This window comes from Triturus cristatus, chromosome 3_1, assembly GCF_964204655.1.
Source record: "Triturus cristatus chromosome 3_1, aTriCri1.1, whole genome shotgun sequence".
NCBI lineage: Eukaryota > Metazoa > Chordata > Amphibia > Caudata > Salamandridae > Triturus > Triturus cristatus.
Window position 1 is genome coordinate 478,780,186 of NC_140583.1, and position 19,763 is coordinate 478,799,948.

The following is a 19,763-nucleotide window of genomic DNA, read 5'->3' on the forward strand; positions in this document are numbered from 1 at the left end:
ATCCTTCATCTTTGCTACTCTTGTTTGCAGTGGAGCTTTGCCTTTCCGAGTTCTTCTGTGTACCAACTGGTTTGAGGTCTGGATCTTTTGGCTTCGTTATGGCCAAGAGTGATTGTTGATACAATCTGGCAGGCTTCTGGTGTACGTGGATCAGTGTGCAGAGAAAGCGGTGGGCCAGTGCTCCTCAGGGATGTTGGTCCAGTCGCTGACAGATCTGATGGTAGTATGTCTGTGTTAGTGCGAGATGGGAATGCTGAATTTGACTATGGCATTGTCTGCCCAGGTAACTGCTGGGGTCTTGTTGAATTAGATGTTGTTGAAAGAGGTTAAGACCAGATCCAGGAAATGAATAGTTACGTTTGTGGATTAATTCACGCATTGGGTGATGAATAGGTTTCTGAGGTCTTCTGCTAAAGCTGTAGAGTTCAGGTCAGTGCGATCTTCCAGGTGGAAGTTCAGGTCCCCGAGGAGGATTTAGGCACTGGTGTTGACGATGAGGGAATTGATAAAGTCCATAAAGATGTTTGCCAAAACGATGTGAGGTAAAAGTGGCCTGTAGACGAGGGTTTCATAGAGGGTGAAATTGGTTGTGATGTCAAGTTTGAACGGCATGTGTTCCATGATGCTGGTGGGTGTATCTGTGGAGGAGGTGCCATTGATGGCTCCCTGAAGGTGATTGTGACCCCGCCTCTGGGCTTATGCTGATGGGCTAACCTGGCAATCTTGCACCCGGGGGGCAGTGATGTCATGGGCCGACCAGGGTTCAACCAGGTTTTTGAGACAAGCAGCAAGGTCTGCAGCCTGTTTGTGCAGGAGATTCCGGAACTCAGTGGCATGTTTGCTGAGTGAGCGTGCATTAAGGAACATGCATGAGAGTGTGTTGTGCTGTAGGGTAGTGGCTGCTCTGTGTGGGTGAGAATGGGGTGTTGGGTGCTGTTTGTGAGGGAGAGGGGAGTGCACATAAACTTGCAAGAGGTACAGGAGAATTCTGCCTCAGTGTTGTGAGGTGTGGTGTGGCAGCAATGTGGCGAGCAGCGGCTAGGAATGAGAGTGCAGAGGGGCACAGTGGGATTGTGATTTGTGGGTGAAGGACCAGGGTCCCTGGTGCTGGATGCGGGCAGGCGCAGTTCGGCTTACTTTTAGCACACCTTTAGTGTTCGCTCTGCGGCCACCATTAAGTAGGCCCTGAGGGGGAGAGGAGGAAGTGTAGGGCGGTGATGAGATGGGAACGGGGGTGGGAGGCAGGAGAGAAGGGTGAGATGAAGAGGTAAGGAGCATATGGGGGGTAGGGGAGAAGAAACCGCAGGAAAAGAAATGGGAAGAACAAAGAAGGACTGAAGAAAGCAAAAAGGGCGCAGGGTCAAAATGGCACAAAGTGAAAGCAGCAAAACTATGCAACCAGTGGGTGAGTGCAAAGACTGGCAGAGGTAGTTCAAAGAAAAAGCAACAAAAAGGCAAAGCAATGCAAGACAATGAAAGCAATAGACAACTGGTAGTCAGCAAGCAGTGGAATAGCTGTGAAAAATAGGTATGAAAGTTAAGAAATTAAAGACAGAGAACAGACAGAGAGTGACAATGAGGAGGTGTGAGGCTCGAGCCTCTATTGCACTGGATCGGGGTCTGAAAGTGTCTTGCCTAGATAGAAGCCCTAGCACAAGTAAGTCCCAGTAGGAGCTAGGAAGATACCTGCTCAATCAATGACCCTCAGTCAGGTGCTTTGCAATTTCCTCGACTGATGACTAAGAGTGTAAGGAGACATCGATTCACAATAACTTGTGTGTAGAAGCCCATACTCGTTTTTTTCATTCAGTACTGGGTTCTGTAGATCTTGTGAGAGCTTGGGGCAACTGTATGACATTACTGAGTCAGCCAGGTTCCTGTTTAAGTTTGTTTCAATAATCTCCCATTCTCGTATCTCTAGTTCCTAATAGAAGTGACAGGCAAAATGTGCTAGGTGTTAAACTTCATTACGCAGATCCACGTGAAGAAGACAAATGCCTCCTGAAGTTGTGCTGCAAATAGCTTAGTCATTTTAAGTTGTGTGTGTTGAGGTATTGAGCTCCACAAATGTACTTTTCCTATAATTTTGTCTTTATATAACAGCAAAGGCTTTTGGAATGATAGAGGCATCATATGGAGATAGTTTCCCGGCTAGACGAACTTACAATATAGGAATAGGTCTTACCTTTTAGCAATCATTGCATTCATGTTCTTGTCAATATGCATTCTTAGTTAGTTAAAAGTTGCTTTATTCGATTAAAAAAAATACCATAAAAGCATTCTACATCTGTACATACAAAACACAAAAACTATATATATATATATATAAAAAAATTGATTATAGATTTAAAATTATTAGATAAATGTATCCATCTAGAAACATTGTGTCACAAAATAGGTAAAAATTCATAGGGATAAAACAGTAAAACAGAACATCCTGATAATTCCAATTTGGCAATATCACTCCAGAAAACTTTCCTTTAGTATTTTTTGGCGCTTATTCCATGCACGGCCTAAAAACTTTGCCACCCCGCAGACCAGAGGTGGAGTGCCGTCTGTTCTTAAAATTCGGAGGGCAACTGAATGTTTTGTGTGCCAAGGTTTCTGCAGATTGGTTTTAGCCATCTGGCCCTTGCCAGTTTGTATGCAGGGCATGCAAATAGAAAATGGGCAGTGCTTTCCTCCGGGGAGGGGCAACATGGGCATGATTGTGGTGAAGGTTTTGATGGATTCCATTTGGCTGTAAATGAGTTTAAGGGTAACCTAACCTAAATTGGATATACAGACATCTATCTCTTGGGACTTGAATAAAGTCCATGTATGGTTGGAGGCAACTGTATTGTTTATGTGAGAAGAACTCCTCAGTTAGTTTTCCCAAATGAGGAGTTCTTAACTCCCGATCACCTACCCAGTTCCGGTAGAGTAATTTGAGCTCCTCTTTTGCTAGAGGAATCTGGCTTGCCCATGCCCCGGACAACCCAAGATCAGTTAATAATTTCTTAAGGTTCACCAGCCATTTAACTTTGTTGCCTAGGTGCAATATGCATTCTTAGGTAATTCAAAGTGTTTGGAGACCACTTGACAGGTAATGGCCATCACTTGCTGGGAGTGTTGAATGAATGCCAGAAATCAAGAAGAAAAAGGATGGGTGACAAAGGATATCCCTACAGGGTGTCTCTGTGTTAAAGTAATGTGACCTGGAACAAATAGAGTTCACAGAGGCCAATGGGGTCTTGTAGAACCACTGGATTTTCTGTATACAATTATTCTTAAAGCTGGTTCTAGCCAGGGTTTGAACAGACATGCCTACTAGACCCTATTAAATGCTTGATAAGCACTCAAGGATACTGGCAGCCTGACCTGCTGATCATTTCTGAGCTGCCACATTAATTGAAAGAATATTCTTAAATGGTGACTGGAGAAGTGTCCTAGCACAAAGCCTATCCGGTTTATATGGATTAAGAACAGAATGAACATAAGTTGTGCCAACACCCTCACCTATATTTTCATACTTCCCTTTTTTACTTTTCAAAGGTCAGGCTTAATTGTGGAGTACCAAAGGGATCTTCTATATCCCCCCATCTATTTAGCCTCTTCATTCGCCTATTAGTTTGCACCTTACAGAAGCGGGGTGAAAATATACAACTACGCCGATGACATGCAGTTGCTCTACAAAATTGATGACTCTACGGAATTCATAGAGTTATTCAGAATACTCTGCTATAAATCTGTGACTGGATGAATCATCATCCCTTGAAACCAAACTCTGATAAAGCCGAAATTGTGATGTTTAGAAACATACTGCACATCTGAATCCTTCAATATGGCCAGTGGAGATGGACGCTATGCCCATCTCCAAAAAGCTGTCAAAATCTTTGGGTTTCTCGATGTTGAAGATCTTTTCATGAAGCTTCAGATAGGTGCATTGACCTCGTCTTGCTTCTTTCAGCTTTGGAATTTTTTTTTTTAACAGAAATATTTTACTTACGAAGCTATAACCTCACTATAATTGCCTTAATTATGTACCGGATTGATTATGCCATCTCTCTCTATCTGAGACCCACCAAGGGACTGAGTCAGAGTCTGCAGCCGGTTCAAAATCAGGCAGCTGGGCTGGTCTGGCAGAAACCTTGATATTTCCACATTACACCTTTGTTAGAAAAATTACACTGGCTACCAGTCGCTAAGAGGACCCTGTTTAAAACTGGGTGCATCATTTTCAAATGTCAACACTGTAAAAACCCAACTTTTGTGACCTCTAGAATCCAGAACTACATCCCTAAATGTAACCTCGGATCAGCCCTTCAAAATGTATTAGAGGTCCCTAAATTTAATAAAAGGGAGACTGGGTGGCACAAGATTTCCCATAATTGCCCCAAATGTATGTAATTCTCTTCCCAAACACATTAAAGCCACAACTTCCTATTTGAGCTTCAGGACTATGTTAAAAACCTGGCTCTCTAAAACAGGTTTATGGATAAGCTTTGTGTCCCCTGCTTCTATGCTTCAGCGCCATAAAACCTTTGTGGTGTATGTGCGCTCTATAAATACATTGTAACATAACAGCATGTCTGTATTGATTCAATAGCTGCTGCACTGAAGATAGTCTTTACCAGGTTCCAGAATGTGTGAGACCGTTGAGCTATTAAACTCCAGTCTTTGTTCATTGGTGTCTCTGCTTTTCTTGATGACCCTGCACAGCAAGGGGATGAGTATCTTAGCATTGATCTTGCAGAATTTTACCTGAAAATCATCCTTGCTTAACACCTTTCCAGATTACATAGATTTAATTACATAAGCAATTTCTGTCTCCAAGATAACAACCTTGAATTTCTCTACTGCTTCCACCCAAGGTTAGGGGAAACAAAATTGTTTGAGGAAATCAAGTCCTTCCTGTTGCTCATCACCTGTTTTGGAAAGAGAGAGAGACCTGTGGAATTAGGGAAATTTCCCAGAAATCTCAAATGGGTTAGTAGTCAAAGTACCAGCCAGGATTCTGATGGCAGGAAGGGATCTATGTGATTTCAGGGCCGTTTTAACAGCATTATAGGTCCCCGGGCAAAGCAGTGCATTGGACCTTGCCTACACCCCCACACTGTGCAGGAGCCACCCTGGGTTAAATTCTGGTCAGTGCATAGATAACTAGATAAGTTACTGCAGTCAAAAAGGACCCAAAACAGTATCAAATGTACTCCAGCTCAGCATAGGAGTAAGTCTAGCACCACACATGGCCAACCACTGATCTTACAACATTCTCCCATAGAACAAAATGGAGCCACCAATAACTATAGCAATATATTTGAAAATAAAAGAACCTTTTAATTTCATTTTAAGATCCAATAATTTTGCTAACTTTTAAGTAAATGCTGTGTAATGGTATTACAAAATATTTTTATCATCCAATATTTGTACATATAATCCTGTTGCATTTGCAAAAAGGTTTGCACTCTTGCAACACACATGCAGGAAGTGCTTTCAGCTGATTACAACTCCGAATTATTTATATGGATTGTATATGAATGTGCAAATATCACTATAATTTACCTATTCAGTACAGGAGTAAAGGCTGCAGTTATTTATTAAGTAGTCTGTTCCTGTCATTAGCTGATATTTAGATTAGCACTAGTTGGCTCCCAATACATATTATCTTGTGATGATCATTTGGAGTTATTTTGGGTGTGATTTGGTCGGCCTCTGAACATGATAATTGTTTATTGTGAAGTGACTCCCAAGAACCACTATATGCTGCAATATTGGATACCCAGGTTCATGGGGAATACTGAGTGGCCCCATATTGTTCTACGGATGCTACCTGTTACAAACCTACACACCACTCCCTAGCGGGCTGTGCCCTCTAAAAGGGTAAAGGGCGTATTTAACATGGGGTTGCATCGCTCTTGCACCACGCGACAGCGTGCAAAAGCGACACAACCCTTAAGTGCGTTTTATCAAGCCACACAAGGCCACCTTCTGTGGCCCTGAGTGGCCTGATAAATCCAGAGTAACGCAGCACAAATTGCTGCATTGTGTTACTCTGCCCCAGGGAGTCATTCCCACACAACACCCATGGATTATAGCGCATTCCCAGATTTACCATAAGAGGTAGACATAGGAATGTGTCAAAACTATACGCATCCCCAGGGGAGACTTAACAACGAGAAATATGTTTATTTCTCCACATTTCTTAGGTTACACCTGCACATCGCTTATACTGTGCTTCAGAAGTTTATTGTTTTTAATATAAACTTAGAAGGGACTTCGATCCCGCCTCCTCTCTTTCCTGGCTTCTCATTGGTTCCTGTGCGTGCTGCTTACTTTTTCTCCATTTCTGTTGACTGTAGCATATTTTCCTGCATTTAACAATGCTTGTTCCTCATCTAATTCTGTTATCAGTTTACTGTTGCTGAAATACTGTTAACATCCGCCTTAGTGAAACTATTTTGTCATACAGTTTGCCTCTTTTCGCTTTTTACTCTTGCAGCATATTTATATAACAATTTATCACCAGGGAGATTAAGTGATTTGCATAGAATCACAGGATGTTGCTGCCGCTGAGACTTGTACCGGGATCCCCATCTCGCGAATCAGCAGCTCTGGCCGCTGCGCCACATCCTTTCCACTCCTGTGTTATTTGTCAGGGAGCTATTTCCTTCTCCAAGATGATAATTGATGAAAACAGGACTTTACTCGTCACATTGGTGAAAGTGATGCATTACCAATGCGTGTTCCCCTTTCTATGTGTTTTGTATTCTGCAGCACACATACAAAGAGGAAAATGCCTCAGGGGCTTGATTTTGTGCAGGAAGGTGTCCCTTCCTGCACCAAAACAATCCTGCTAACAACGCAGGTGCCCTTGCACCATGGTGCACTGGGGCCTACGTTGGGGCGAAGCAGCACATTGTGCATCAGGATGGCGCATGCCTGCTCTCTCCCTGTCACGCAGTGCAGCAAGGTGGCTTGTTGCGCTGCGCGACTTAATGATAAATATGCCCCTAAGTGCTTAGGTCCTGATGGCAAGTGGGTTGGATAATTCATAGGTGCCATTTATCACACCAGATATATTCTGAACCCTGTGTTGTTAGATTTTATCAGATGCATTAAATACCAAACACCTTTCCAGGGCACTTGTAGTCGGTGCCTAAGTAAGCTATTTTTAGGTCAATATTGCTGTTGCAGATGAACCCTTCCTTGGCAGTCAATCATAGTATCCGTTTAGGGACAGCATTAATGGTATAGGCATCAGAGTAAGTGAAGTGAAATATTTGTGCAAATGGGGATTTACAATGTACGAGGTAACAGTAAGCATACTGGAATGTGCAAGATTCGGTGCCAAGTAATAACGCGAAATTACGCGGAATGGAAATGCTTGCGTGGCGGTAGGAGTGCACATATAAACCCCTTTTCTAATTTTAAAAAATCTTACAAGAAGCCACTCCTCTATCTGCTCTTTTGGAGCAAATGCAATTGCAAGTCCCAACTTCCAGCTACCAATCAAAAGATACGAAATGTGCCAGAGACTTTGTTCTGGGAGTTTCCACTTCAGTAGTTGTCCCTAATAGCGCGTGTCCCGTGTGTGTGATCTAGATATGGTTCACTCACGCCGGTCCCAATGAAGGGTCTCTGCCCTCCGTGATACAGTAGGTGACATCACTGGAGCGAGGGGCGGCGCGCTGCAGCTGGGTCCTGCTGCTGCGTCCCTCTTCGCCTCACTCACCCTGTCCTTCCAGAGGGAGCCGCAGGGTTTGCGGCCACGGGACACACAGCCGCGGACTGCTGACGCCGTGTGTTTCCAGCGCGCTTCGGAAGACCTACAGCCACCCCAAAATGGCAGCACGAAGCGGGTCCGGAGCCCTGAGACCCCCCAAGTCAGCCAAACGGTACAAAAGTGTGAAGAGGCACGCCAGCATCTACACGTCCTACCAGGAGCCTCCTCACAGGTGAGATTGCGCGCACCTCCGCCCGGCTTCGTCGTCACATTCCCTACTCCGCGATGTGAGTACTCCACGAAGAAGGACGGTGGCAGAGAAGCTTTGGACTCGGGCTGATGAATTGTCCGAGACATGCGGATTCGGATTCGCTCCGCGAGGTTACCACATTCCACGGTGATACGAGGGCTACCAATTTCAGTTACCTGCCTGCGTATATAGTTCATCGTAAATTGCAAACAAAGCGACTAGGAAACCTTATAAACAACTGCTAGAGGGAAAGAAGCGGGCCACAGGGGGGAACATAAAAGTTTAGACAAAAGTAATGTGTTGTATAGCATTGTGTTTGTCTAGTAACGGAGGAGGGGGGTTAACCGTGTATGGAAGCGCGCAACATGAAGCACACTGATTGCCCACCGTGTTGCTGTGCTTACTTAAGAAGAACGAGAACAAATATTGTCACGTTTTTTAGGTGTGAACGAAAAAAGGCGGCTGTGGCAAAATAAAACTTTCTTTTTCTGCTGATGCAACGGAAATAATATGACAATGCTTGACTGAGTTGTTAATGATATTTTCTATCCAGGCTTTGTTAAACACTATGGGGCAGATTTATGTTGCATTTGCGCCACTTTTGCGCCGCCGTTGCGTCACTTTTGTGACGCAGCAGCGGCGCAAATCCTGCGCCATGGTGCGGGGTATTTACAACGTGACGCATCTGGGAGATGCGTCACGTTGTAAAGCCCTGCGCCACATGTAGGCGTTCCAGGGCAGGTGGGGGCGTTCCGGCGCAGGAACGCCTCCTAAAAGTGGCTGAGTGAAATCTACAAGATTTCACTCAGTCACTTTTAGGCCCATGCTGCGTCAAAACCCTGCTCCTGCTTGAAGCAGGCGTAAGGATTGATGCAGCATTGTACAGATAGGGCCCCCCAGAGCATTGCTGGAGCTGCGTCGCGCTTGCGACGCAACTCCAGCAATGCGCCACTTTTACGGCACAGATGCGTCACGCATCTGTGCCGTTTTTGACCCATGGTGCGCCGCATTATAAATGCGGCGCATCCATCGTGGTGCAGCTGTGGCGCATAATAACTGGCGCATCCCTGCTGATATGCAGGGATGCGCCAGTTAACATAAATCTGCCCCTATGGGGCAGATTTATGTTGCATTTGCGCCACTTTTGCGCCGCCGTTGCGTCACTTTTGTGACGCAGCAGCGGCGCAAATCCTGCGCCATGGTGCGGGGTATTTACAACGTGACGCATCTGGGAGATGCATCACGTTGTAAAGCCCTGCGCCACATGTAGGCGTTCCAGGGCAGGTGGGGGCGTTCCGGCGCAGGAACGCCTCCTAAAAGTGGCTGAGTGAAATCTACAAGATTTCACTCAGTCACTTTTAGGCCCATGCTGCGTCAAAACCCTGCGCCTGCTTGAAGCAGGCGTAAGGATTGATGCAGCATTGTACAGATAGGGCCCCCCAGAGCATTGCTGGAGCTGCGTCGCGCTTGCGACGCAACTCCAGCAATGCGCCACTTTTACGGCACAGATGCGTCACGCATCTGTGCCGTTTTTGACCCATGGTGCGCCGCATTATAAATGCGGCGCATCCATCGTGGCGCAGCTGTGGCGCATAATAACTGGCGCATCCCTGCTGATATGCAGGGATGCGCCAGTTAACATAAATCTGCCCCTTATCGTTTTTAAAATAGTTTCTCAATCTGTTTCTTCCATTTCTCCGCAGTGATATAATCTATGTATGGCTTGAATTCTGTTCGCCTCTAGATGTTTTACGAGCACAGCCAAAAGTCATCAAATGGATGTATTATTGCCATTTTCGCCAGTGCAAGATTTACCACTATGGGTCTGGGTTAGATCAGTGTAACACGGAAACTACAAATTATTGATCGCGTTATTGTGAATATGTGGTCACGTGCTCGGAGCATGCTCAGAATTATAGACTAGAGGAATCGTAAGCATCGCATTTTGCCACCTTTCATTTGAAGAGAGTGTGCACAGAAGGCGATTTTAAATAGATGCACAGTAGATAGAACTTGCACTTTTTGAACAAAGGGCAGTGCCTTGCACTGTTCGAGCACCTTTAAAAGATTTACTGCAATGCCGACCGTACACAAAGGCACACACAGAAACCATAACAGGCACAATGACATTATCCGAACACACTTTGACGATGTACTTGCTGTCCAATTCTACAAACGGAGCACACGTGGAACAATAGACTAGCAGTTTCACCCTCTGAAAGCACTTATAGAAGAGGGACCCCAGCAAGAACGGCAGACTGTGGCAGGTTTACACACACTGGCCACTTTGGGACGACAGACTGCAGCACTGAGAACTGGCTGCAATGTAACACGCGCGTGTAACTTCGGACTACAGTAACTGAACACACAGGTTTTTAAAATAATGTGGTGAGTAACCTGGCGCATTGAGAAATATGGACACGGGTATTCGTAACACACAGGGCAGCAGCACTTGCAAACAGGCGACAGAGGCACTCTCACTCACAGCACTTTAAATACATATTTGTAGGTGTACAAGTACATACGACCCGTTAAAAATCAAGGACGGCAGCACTTGTGCACACAGGGCACTTTAAATGAAAAGGGACAGCAGTGCTTTAACACACGGTCCATTCAGAATTAGGGTCACAGCACTTGTGCACACGGCACTTTAAATGATTCTGGGTAGCAGTGCGTGAACATACAGAACATTGAGAATGAAGGACCGCACCACTTGTGCACATAGGGCACTTTAAATGAAAGGAGACAGCAGTGCTTGAACATACGGAACATTGAGAATGAAGGACAGCAGCACTTGTGCACACAGGGCACTTTAAATGATTACGGCTAGCAGTGATTGAGCCCACGGAGCATTGAGAATGAAGATAGTAGCACTTGCGAACATAGGGCACTTTAAATGATTACGGTTATCAGTGATTGAACACACGGAGCATTGAGAATGAAGGCCAGTAGCACGTGTGCACATAGGGCTCTTTAAATAATGAGGGGCAGCAGTGCTTGAACACACGGAGCATTGAGAATTAAGGACAGCAGCACTTGTGCACAGAGGGCACTTTAAATGATTACTGGCAGCAGTTCTTGAACACACAGACAGTAGCACGTGTGCACACAGGTAACTTAAAATGAATATGGATAGCAGTGCTTGTACACATTGAGCATTGAAAATTGAGGATAGCAGCACTTGTATACGCAGCGCACGTTAAATATTGTCAGCTGCATGAATATACAGGGTTCACCGACGTCTCAGGACAGCAGCACTTGTAGAAACACAAGCATGTACACTTTAAACTCCTCACCCACATCTACAAAGCTCTTCGCAGCACTGGCCCTGCCTATTTGAACAGCCGCATCACTTCCCCCAACCCTCCAGACACCTCCGCCCTGCTGGTGTCGCGTGAGTTGAAGAAATGGGAGGTTGGAGGAGTGAGGGTTAGAGTTTTCAGTGTGAGGCAGGTCAAAGGATGAGGAGTTAAGTTAGACTGCAGAACTAGGGGGGCAGAGAAGAAAGCCAAATAGCAGCACAGAGCAAGAGATTGAGGAAAAGAGAGAGGCGTAGAGAGCGGGACAGACCTTAAACGAGAGACGAAGACTGTCGGACAAAATGGAAAAAAGAGGTAGGAAGTGAGACAGACAGACAGAGAGAGCTAGAAGCAGACAGACAGAGAAAACTAGACGCAAACAAAGAGATCGGAAAAGGAAGAGAGGAAGATAGAGCGACAGTTGAAAAGTTTACGAGAAAGGTGAGTGCAGGAGGGGAAAACGGGGACCCGGAGTAGGACAGAGAGGGGCCCATGGCAGGGGCAGTCTCTATAACCCTCGTGTGCTGGGAGATTCCACATTCCGGGGCTTCAGCACCACGGAGAGCATCAATTGCCGAGATAGGGTCTCTCAGCAGCACTGGGATCGGTGATCGAACAGCTGTTTTCATCCGCGTACTGCAGAACCTCAATAGATCCACGATTTATGCTCCTCTCAGAGGTGCCGAAGTCCCTGACTGGGCAACCACAGATTGCTTCGAGTTTATTGTTTATTGTTTTAGACCTCTCCTGAGACCAACAATATAATTCTGTACAATAAACATCATTAGTCATAAAATAGACACCTTTCAGACAATGGTAACAAGTTGTTAAAACATTTGAACAGATTACAGCAAACATACATCTGGTGGTATACGAATTAGATCAATCAAATTGTTAATTCTCAAGACATTGTATCTGAAACATATAGGTTTTATAAAACGGTGCAGAGCCTCAGTCAATAGTTCACTTGGGCATACAAATAAAACGAGTGCTCGAGCTTGAATGCCTCCATTACAGAGGTCACACAAGCCTGATTTTCCAGTGGTGCCCTCCAGTGTCTAGTAAAGGCTTTTAATGGGAGAATCCCTAGCCGAAGCAAAATTATGCATCGCCTTACTCCATGGTTGAGTGTAAATCTTAGATATTTTTGACTGATTTTAAATTCTGCTTTGGCTGCATAGAGCCTATAATGAGATAGCTGTGAGCAGTGTTCCTTATCGAGATAAAAACGTAACCTTGTAGTTGATTTTTTCAGAAAAAACTTTGAGTTTTGGGGACCGAGACTGTAGGATATTAATAGAGAATTGAAAATGTTCTAAAGCTATCTCATGGTTTTCTTTGAATGTGGACTGACTTAGACTTCCCTTAAAAGCTTCCTGATATGGAGGTGCTCTTAGGGAGCCTTCGGAAGCATCGACTAAGTTATATGCCCATCTGATTATATTTGCCAGGGCTCTAGTGTATGAGCTGACTACTGAGAGTTCTAGGCGTAACACTTGAACTGGTATGGCTTGGATCGTGGTGGTAATCTTACGTAAAAACGTCGCTTCAATAAGATTTAAAAAAGAACACTTTTTGATAGAAGTATACTCCAATGCATAAGTTAAAATAGGTGGAATCCTAACTCGATAGATTTCTAGAAGAGGATAAAAGTGTCTATTTCCAGAGGATGAGTAAAATCTCTTTATTGCACTCAAATGGGCTGCAGCCTTCAGTTCTAAATACTGAAAATGGGATATAGGTTCTTGTGTCTGGGAAAACACTCTTTCCAGATAGGTATACATCCTTGTGACCTGTACTGGCCTCCCTCCAAGCTTCCAGACAAAATGACTGGAACATCTTCTTCCTCTAAATGGAACTACTTTTGTTTTCGATATGTTTACCTTTTGGAAATTAGTTTCTGAATACCTAAAGAGAGCATCCATGTTACGCTGAAGACCAATCGGTGTGAGGTCGAAGATGACTACATTGTCAGTGTACATTAAGATATGAATGTTTTAGGAAGCTATTTTTGGAGGGTGGTTGTTTACTTCCAGGAAGTTATCCGGTAAGTCACTAAGAAATAAAGAAAACAATGAAGGGGAGAGTAAACATCCTTGCTTTAGGCCATTCAAAGTGGATATCTCCTGGGTCAATCCCTTGTCCCCACCCATCTGTACTCTACACTATGTAGAGAAGTGGAGGGCTACTATTAATCTTAAAAGAGCTGCTGGAATTCCTCTGCTCGCTAGTTTCTTCAGGGTCTATCCACCCTGTTGAATGCTGTAGATAAGTCGACGAATACACTATATTCTAATTGAAATTCACTGATCACATATTTGTCAATTATAGTTTGCAAAATTGGGATATTATCAGTCACTGGGTGGTCTGGGCAAAAATCTGCTTGAACCATGCCAATGGCAATTTTGGACAAGGCCCAGTCTTTTAGATGTTCTAAAACAGAGGCTGCGAAGATCTTCCCTGTTGTGACTAGGAGAGCAATTTGGTGATAGTTACTTGGAGACTGGCGGGAACCTTTTTAGGTCTCGCCTAGCGAAGCAGCGCATGCGCTGCATGCCTTGGCGAGAACTATTGTCGTTGGTTTGGTTGCCGAAGGGGGACAGGTCATGTGCACTTGCCTGGACAGCCAATGTGCACGCTCACGCCATCTCTTCTCTGGCGATGTGAGCTTGCGGCCGAACAGGAGATGTACCTGCTCACGGCATCTCGCGCGCTCCCACCGCACACGCCGTCTCTTCTCTGGCGATGTGAGCTTGCGGCCAGACAGCAGATGTGCACGTTCACGGCGTCTCGCTCCCTGCCCTCCCACAGTGTGCATGCGCAGCCCGCGGAACCAAGACTTGTACAGGCTTCTCTCACAACCGGTAAACATCTCCAGACCTGCTGCCTTTGGTGAGTGATATCACAGAACGGCGTGCTGGCGACACGGAGGCCGGGCGGAGGGAGGGCGCGGTAATGTTGCAGACTGAAGGCCAATGCAGTGTAAGCGCTGTGATTGTTTATAAGCGCACACCAAAAGCCTGTGATTCAGGAATGTTTCTGAGATGCACTTCCTGTGTGGCTCTCAATAGGGGATCCACCAACTCGCAGCTCTGAGGGGGCATGAGTAAACCCTCCCAATCTGACCGCCGCATGGCAGGTTATTTGCTATGGTGAGAGGAGGGGAGGCTCTGGCTATATCAGGCTTTACTATTCAATTTAATCACCTCCCACATATGCAGGCCTCCTCGCCGGGGCCTCCCTATGCCCCCTAAGCTGCAAGGGCAGTTATGTTATATAGATACATCTGAGCCAGTGGCGGTGCATCCATTGGGGGCGTTGGGGCGTAGCCCCCCCACCCGTAGCTCCCTCGTTGTTTCTAAACTTAAGTAAACTGAATCAGTTTACTTAAGTTCAAAGACACCGAGGGAGAACCAACTGACAATCATGTCAGTCAGCATGACGTCGGACCGCCCACCTCCTTCAGAGTTTGAAGGGGGTGGGCGGTCCGACGTCATGTTGACTGACATGATTGTCAGACCAGGGGCAACAGGCAGCAGCACAAGTGCGCATGAGTGGGGAAGGTGAGCGAATTTTCACCCGTGCCCAGTCATGCGCACCTGTGTTTGCACTGGCTTGCGCATGCCCATTAGGAGCCCCTCGGTCTCCTAATGGGCAGGCGGCGGGCGTAGCGTAAGCTGTGCCCTCAGCCAGGATTGGCTGAGAGGGGTTGGCAGGCCCCTCCAGTTCCGTTCGTGATGGTGCCCAGCCAGGGGAGCAGAGGTCTGAGAAGTGGCGTGGACCCGACCGGCTGCGAGGTAAGTGTTTTGTTTAATAATATTTAATTCCCCCCGTGCGCGACCCCCCCCGCGAGCCGCGACTGTGTGAGGGAAATATGCATTAAGCAGGTACCCGTGTGATTGTGCGTGTGATTGTGTCTCCTCCTGTACAAGGTTCACTCAGATCACTCAGACCACCCACGTTTATTCGACTTATAATCCGCAACATTTTCACACATTGCACAATTTCAGCCTATCCATAGCCGGCCTGACTTTTCACACGCACGCCCCACATTGTGCTCACCAGGCCTCCAAGGCATTCTAGATCCGCTGATCTGTGGCGCGCGCGCCCGCTGGGCAGAGCAGAGCTCCCACTCACAGCCCCAAAACCTTTCACCATTCTGTACTGACAAACCCACAGCAGCCAGAGATCCGTTTCTTATCTAACTTGTGTATTTCGTTCTTCCGGGCGGTACAAGCAGTAACTATCGCCTGTCTGAAATCTCTTGCTGCCTTTGAGGTAAACACCAGATGGGAATGTTTAGCAAGGGTTCCTCGTCTGTTTTCTGTGTTACTAAGCTGCGCAATGCCTCGATGACATGTGGCTTGCTATCTGTCCAAAGCATGACGCAGTGCTTTCCATGCAGATCCGTTTCCTGAAAAGCAGCGTATTTTCCTACTTGTGGCTTTTCTCTAAAAACACCTGCCGTGCGCCTTGGTGCTCTTCACTTCTGCGGTAGACGGAGCTAGCATTCGGTCTCATAGACATTTTACGAACTTTGAGATAGATGTACTTAGACCTTTGATTTTTTGGGGGGTGCAGGGGAGTGTAGGACGCAAATGCACAAGTGTGGTTAGGCGAACTGCAGAAGGCTTACACTAAGCCGCTTTCTTGCCCGTGCTAGCTGCCCTTGGTGCATGTGTCTGTCAGTGTTTGGTGCAGCCCGTGTGCATCTGCTGGAGTAGAGGGTGCTTCTATGATGTATACCTTGGATGAGCTGTGAAAAAAGAATACCATATTTTTCCGATGAGCTCACCAGTTATAGCTGATTTCATCTGTATAGTGATTTAATTTATAGGTTCGCCACATTGCAAGCATTTGTAACTCTGATATTTTATGCATAGCTGTTTGCAACTTTACCGTAACGGGGACATATCATATTTCAACAGTCAAATCATACCTAGTGCATTTTGTCTGACGTGCTAGTTTTCACTGGTAAAGTGTGCAGTCTCATGCGATTCTCAGTTTTTTTTTTTGCTTGATTATAACAGGTAGTGTCTTGCAAAATAGGTGGGACTGAGAGAAGGATTTTGGTTTAACAACAGTTTAGTATCGACTCTCATGCGATTCTCAGGTTTTTTTTTGCTTGATTATAACAGGTAGTGTCTTGCAAAATAGGTGGGACTGAGAGAAGGATTTTGGTTTAACAACAGTTTAGTATCGACTTGTTCTCTGGCACTCAGGCCTCAAGTTCCTTGAGGCGCTTGAAGGCAGGCGGAAAATGGACTTGTGTTTGCGACGCAGTGGGGGGGTTAGCAGCAGGAATACAAGTGTAAGTGCAGGAGGTCTGAGCATAGTAGTTAGTTGTACCCGGGATTTGATGCACATGCTGATAAGGAGGGAGCACAAGGAGACGCCGTTGGTCTGTTTCTCAGTCTTCAGCTCTTGGTGTGGTCATATAGGACACATTTAAAGCATTAGAGTTAAAGGTCTAAGACTTTATCCACTGACTAGAGATTGCGAAGGAAAATCCACAATGCACAGCGTCACAGATGGTGGAAGATTCTGGTGGAACTGGTGCGGCCGTGTCTGTCGCCTGCAAGCTAGCTCAGCAGACTCTGTCCATGACCCGGATAGAGGAGGCCCCCACTACAGCAGTCTGCAGGGGAGCAGGGTCCGGTAGTCTGGTTCCTGCCTGAATGCTGTCATGTCTCACCTACAAGCCCATACTTGAGTACACACAGTCAGTAGGTTGTTTCAGCTCACTCGCAACGCCTGCTTGCCACAGTGCAGTACGAAAATAATTTTACGCCACACCACTTTCAAATGTCACCAGCCGCCACTGATCTGAGCCCTTGTGTCCTCTTTCTCCCCACATAGGCGGTTGGCTGCCTCGGCCCTTAATCAGAACCTGTTGCATTGCGGAGGTGGCAGCTGGGGTTGAGCTTGCTTCCCCACTCCAGAGTCAGTGATGATTGCGGGCCAAGCTCTACTCATCCCGATCTTCCTTACTCTTTCTGCCGGGCTCCTCAGCAGGTTCCAGTGCTTCCATGGTCACAGTTCACAACCCGGGGCAGCTTGATGCAGTGACGGTCCTCATCTTGAATTCACCACAGGGTTCACAGGGATACAATTTATTCCCATATAAAGCTGATCGTGGGGCAGTAATAATTGTTCAAGTGTAATTTGGCACATGTACTTGTTTACTCCCAGTGGATGATGCTGGAGCTTGGCCTCTGGCCCTTAGAGCCTCATCCTCGGGCGGCCATCTTCAGACCCAGCACTCAGGTGCCCCCTGATTAAATTTTCTGGATGTACAATTGGCTACACTTTGAGTTGCCAGTAAAAGTTTGTCCCTGTAACTCAAGACCAGAACATATTTTTAGGTTGAACCTACTTGACTGTGCATATTTCTTTTGAGAGACATATTTTGTGCTTACCAAGAACATGCAGGGGCTTGGAGCCTAGCCATTGCTTTCAATGGTTGTCTTTCCTGTCACTCTTATTTGCTTGCTTCTTTTCAGAGGCTTGCCTTGTTCACCTTGCGTGTCTCCCACCCCTAGAGCATTGCCAATTTACTTGTGTCCTTCCACCGCTCAGTTTTAGGGAGATACTTTTTTCTTTTGTCTTAAGCACTCTACATATGTTTTCCAGCTGTCTACCTAGTTTGCTTCTCCTTCCCCCTCTGCTCTCCGTGTTGCTCTGTCTTGCCCTTGTGCTCTTTCACCCATTGCTTCTCCTCCCCATCACTGCCTTCCTTGTTGCTTTCACTCACCTATACAAACCTTCTTTCGCCATTGCTTCTCCTCCTCACTCCTACAACTCCCGCTGTTGCGTTCATATGTGCTTCTCCCCCACGTGCTATGCTGCATCCTAATGATTTCTTTTTAGTTTATTTCCTTTAGACATTCAGTTTAGCTTGTTTTATGTTGTACAGCAGGGCCAAAACGATTGACAAAGCTAATGGTTCCCAATGCAAGACCTATTGGCTTTGCCAGTGCTTATTGTTTTTGCAGACATCAAAACAATGTAAAAGAGGACATCATTGAAAGTGCCTTACTTATTAGTTTGCTCTTTTTTCAGTAAAAGTCTGGAGAGAAGTTACATATTAAGAGGCACATACGTCCACTCTAATATTCACTTAAGAAACTTCTCACTCTTTTATTTTCGTGCCAAAATTGCAACAAACTGGTAGCCAAGTGGTGGAGTGAGGGGGAAACATCTGCTCATTGGCCAGTCATGGCACCGGATGTATCTCCTTATTTCCATTTGCTGTTGGCAAATCGTTCATGGGAGCAAAACAGAAAGGGCACCTCCGGATATCTGTAAAATGTCAAACCTGGATGAGGGTCACTCCGCACATCTGCTGCCGCCAACAATAAGTGACACAAACACTATGAGTAGATCCAAGAGGAATGAGGCTGCATACAGTTACGGAGCTATCAGTGGTGCAGCTGGTGCAGGGGCACCAGGACCCAGACGTCTGAGGGTCTCCAGTCGGCTCTGAACTGACTCCAGTATTTTTTACAGGCTCTCTGCTTAGATTGTCCTGCTTTCCTCCTTGGGACCTGTCTCTGTGTAGCCTCCTCCTGGGGGAGGGGTTGGGGCAGGGTCACTGCCACAGAGAGTAAGCAAGGCATGAGGCTGGCTCTGGCAAACCAAGGGACTTCTAAATAATGCATTCAGTGGCCGTGGGCAAGAAATTCCCTCCTGAAAGAAAGGATAACAAGCATTTGCAATGCAATAGGTGTATTGAGTGAATGGTGATTGTTTTCAGCACAATATGTGCTCAAAAGCATCTTGGCCCTAGACCTGCCTAGGAGAAAATTGACATAGTAGCAGAAATGATGAGTCTTGAGGGAGTGTAGGAAACACTTGCTGTTCTTCCTAAGAGCAACAAGCAGATGATTCCACCATTGTGCGGTCTGATACAAAACTCAAAGGTAAGTCTGAACTTACCAAGGAATAACCCTATTATGTATTTCATGCTTATTGGGCCTCAACATGAGGTGCAGTATGTACAGCACACCAGAGGCGCAACTAGAGCCAAATTTCGGGGGGGGGGCTAAGAAAAAATTTCGGAGGGGCTCAATCTTTAAGTAAAAGGCAGAGTGGAGCTGCAGGGACTCTTAGAAGGGGTGAAACAACAGCAAGGCCTCATTAACATGTAAATGGTCTTTTTAAGACCTGTGAAGTGCTCGGGTGCGGCTGTGTGTGTGCCCGGGAAGCTGTCTCATCACACGACGGGGGGGGCTGAAGCCCTTTGAGTCCAATGGGTGTTGTGCGCCTGCAGCACACCAAGCTTGGAGTCCTTGCATGGTCATATCATGTATGATACCCTGAATGTTTGGACGTGGAGCCAAGTACATGGAAAGTGTAAGACTGCAATTCCCATGAGGCATAGTTGCGCTTGTGAAGGAGGTGTCATGCGTGACACAGGGCAACTTGCCAGCTATTCATCTGGGAGAGAGAATCTCCCACAGCAAGGGTCTTTTTGAAGGGGGAGAGTACCCCCAAGGAGGCAGACATT

General features: G+C 46.1%; 1 protein-coding gene across 1 annotated transcript in view; it reads left to right on the forward strand.

Annotated features, from left to right (window-relative positions):
• Positions 1-7,735: 7,735 nt before the first annotated feature.
• TMC3 (transmembrane channel like 3) overlaps positions 7,736-19,763 on the forward strand; it is a 530,883-nt gene continuing 518,855 nt past the window's right edge. Inside the window, exon 1 of the mRNA XM_085646348.1 lies at positions 7,736-7,937. Coding sequence (XP_085502474.1) covers positions 7,825-7,937 — 113 coding nt within the window. The 5' untranslated portion in view covers positions 7,736-7,824. The remainder of the gene's footprint in view (positions 7,938-19,763) is intronic.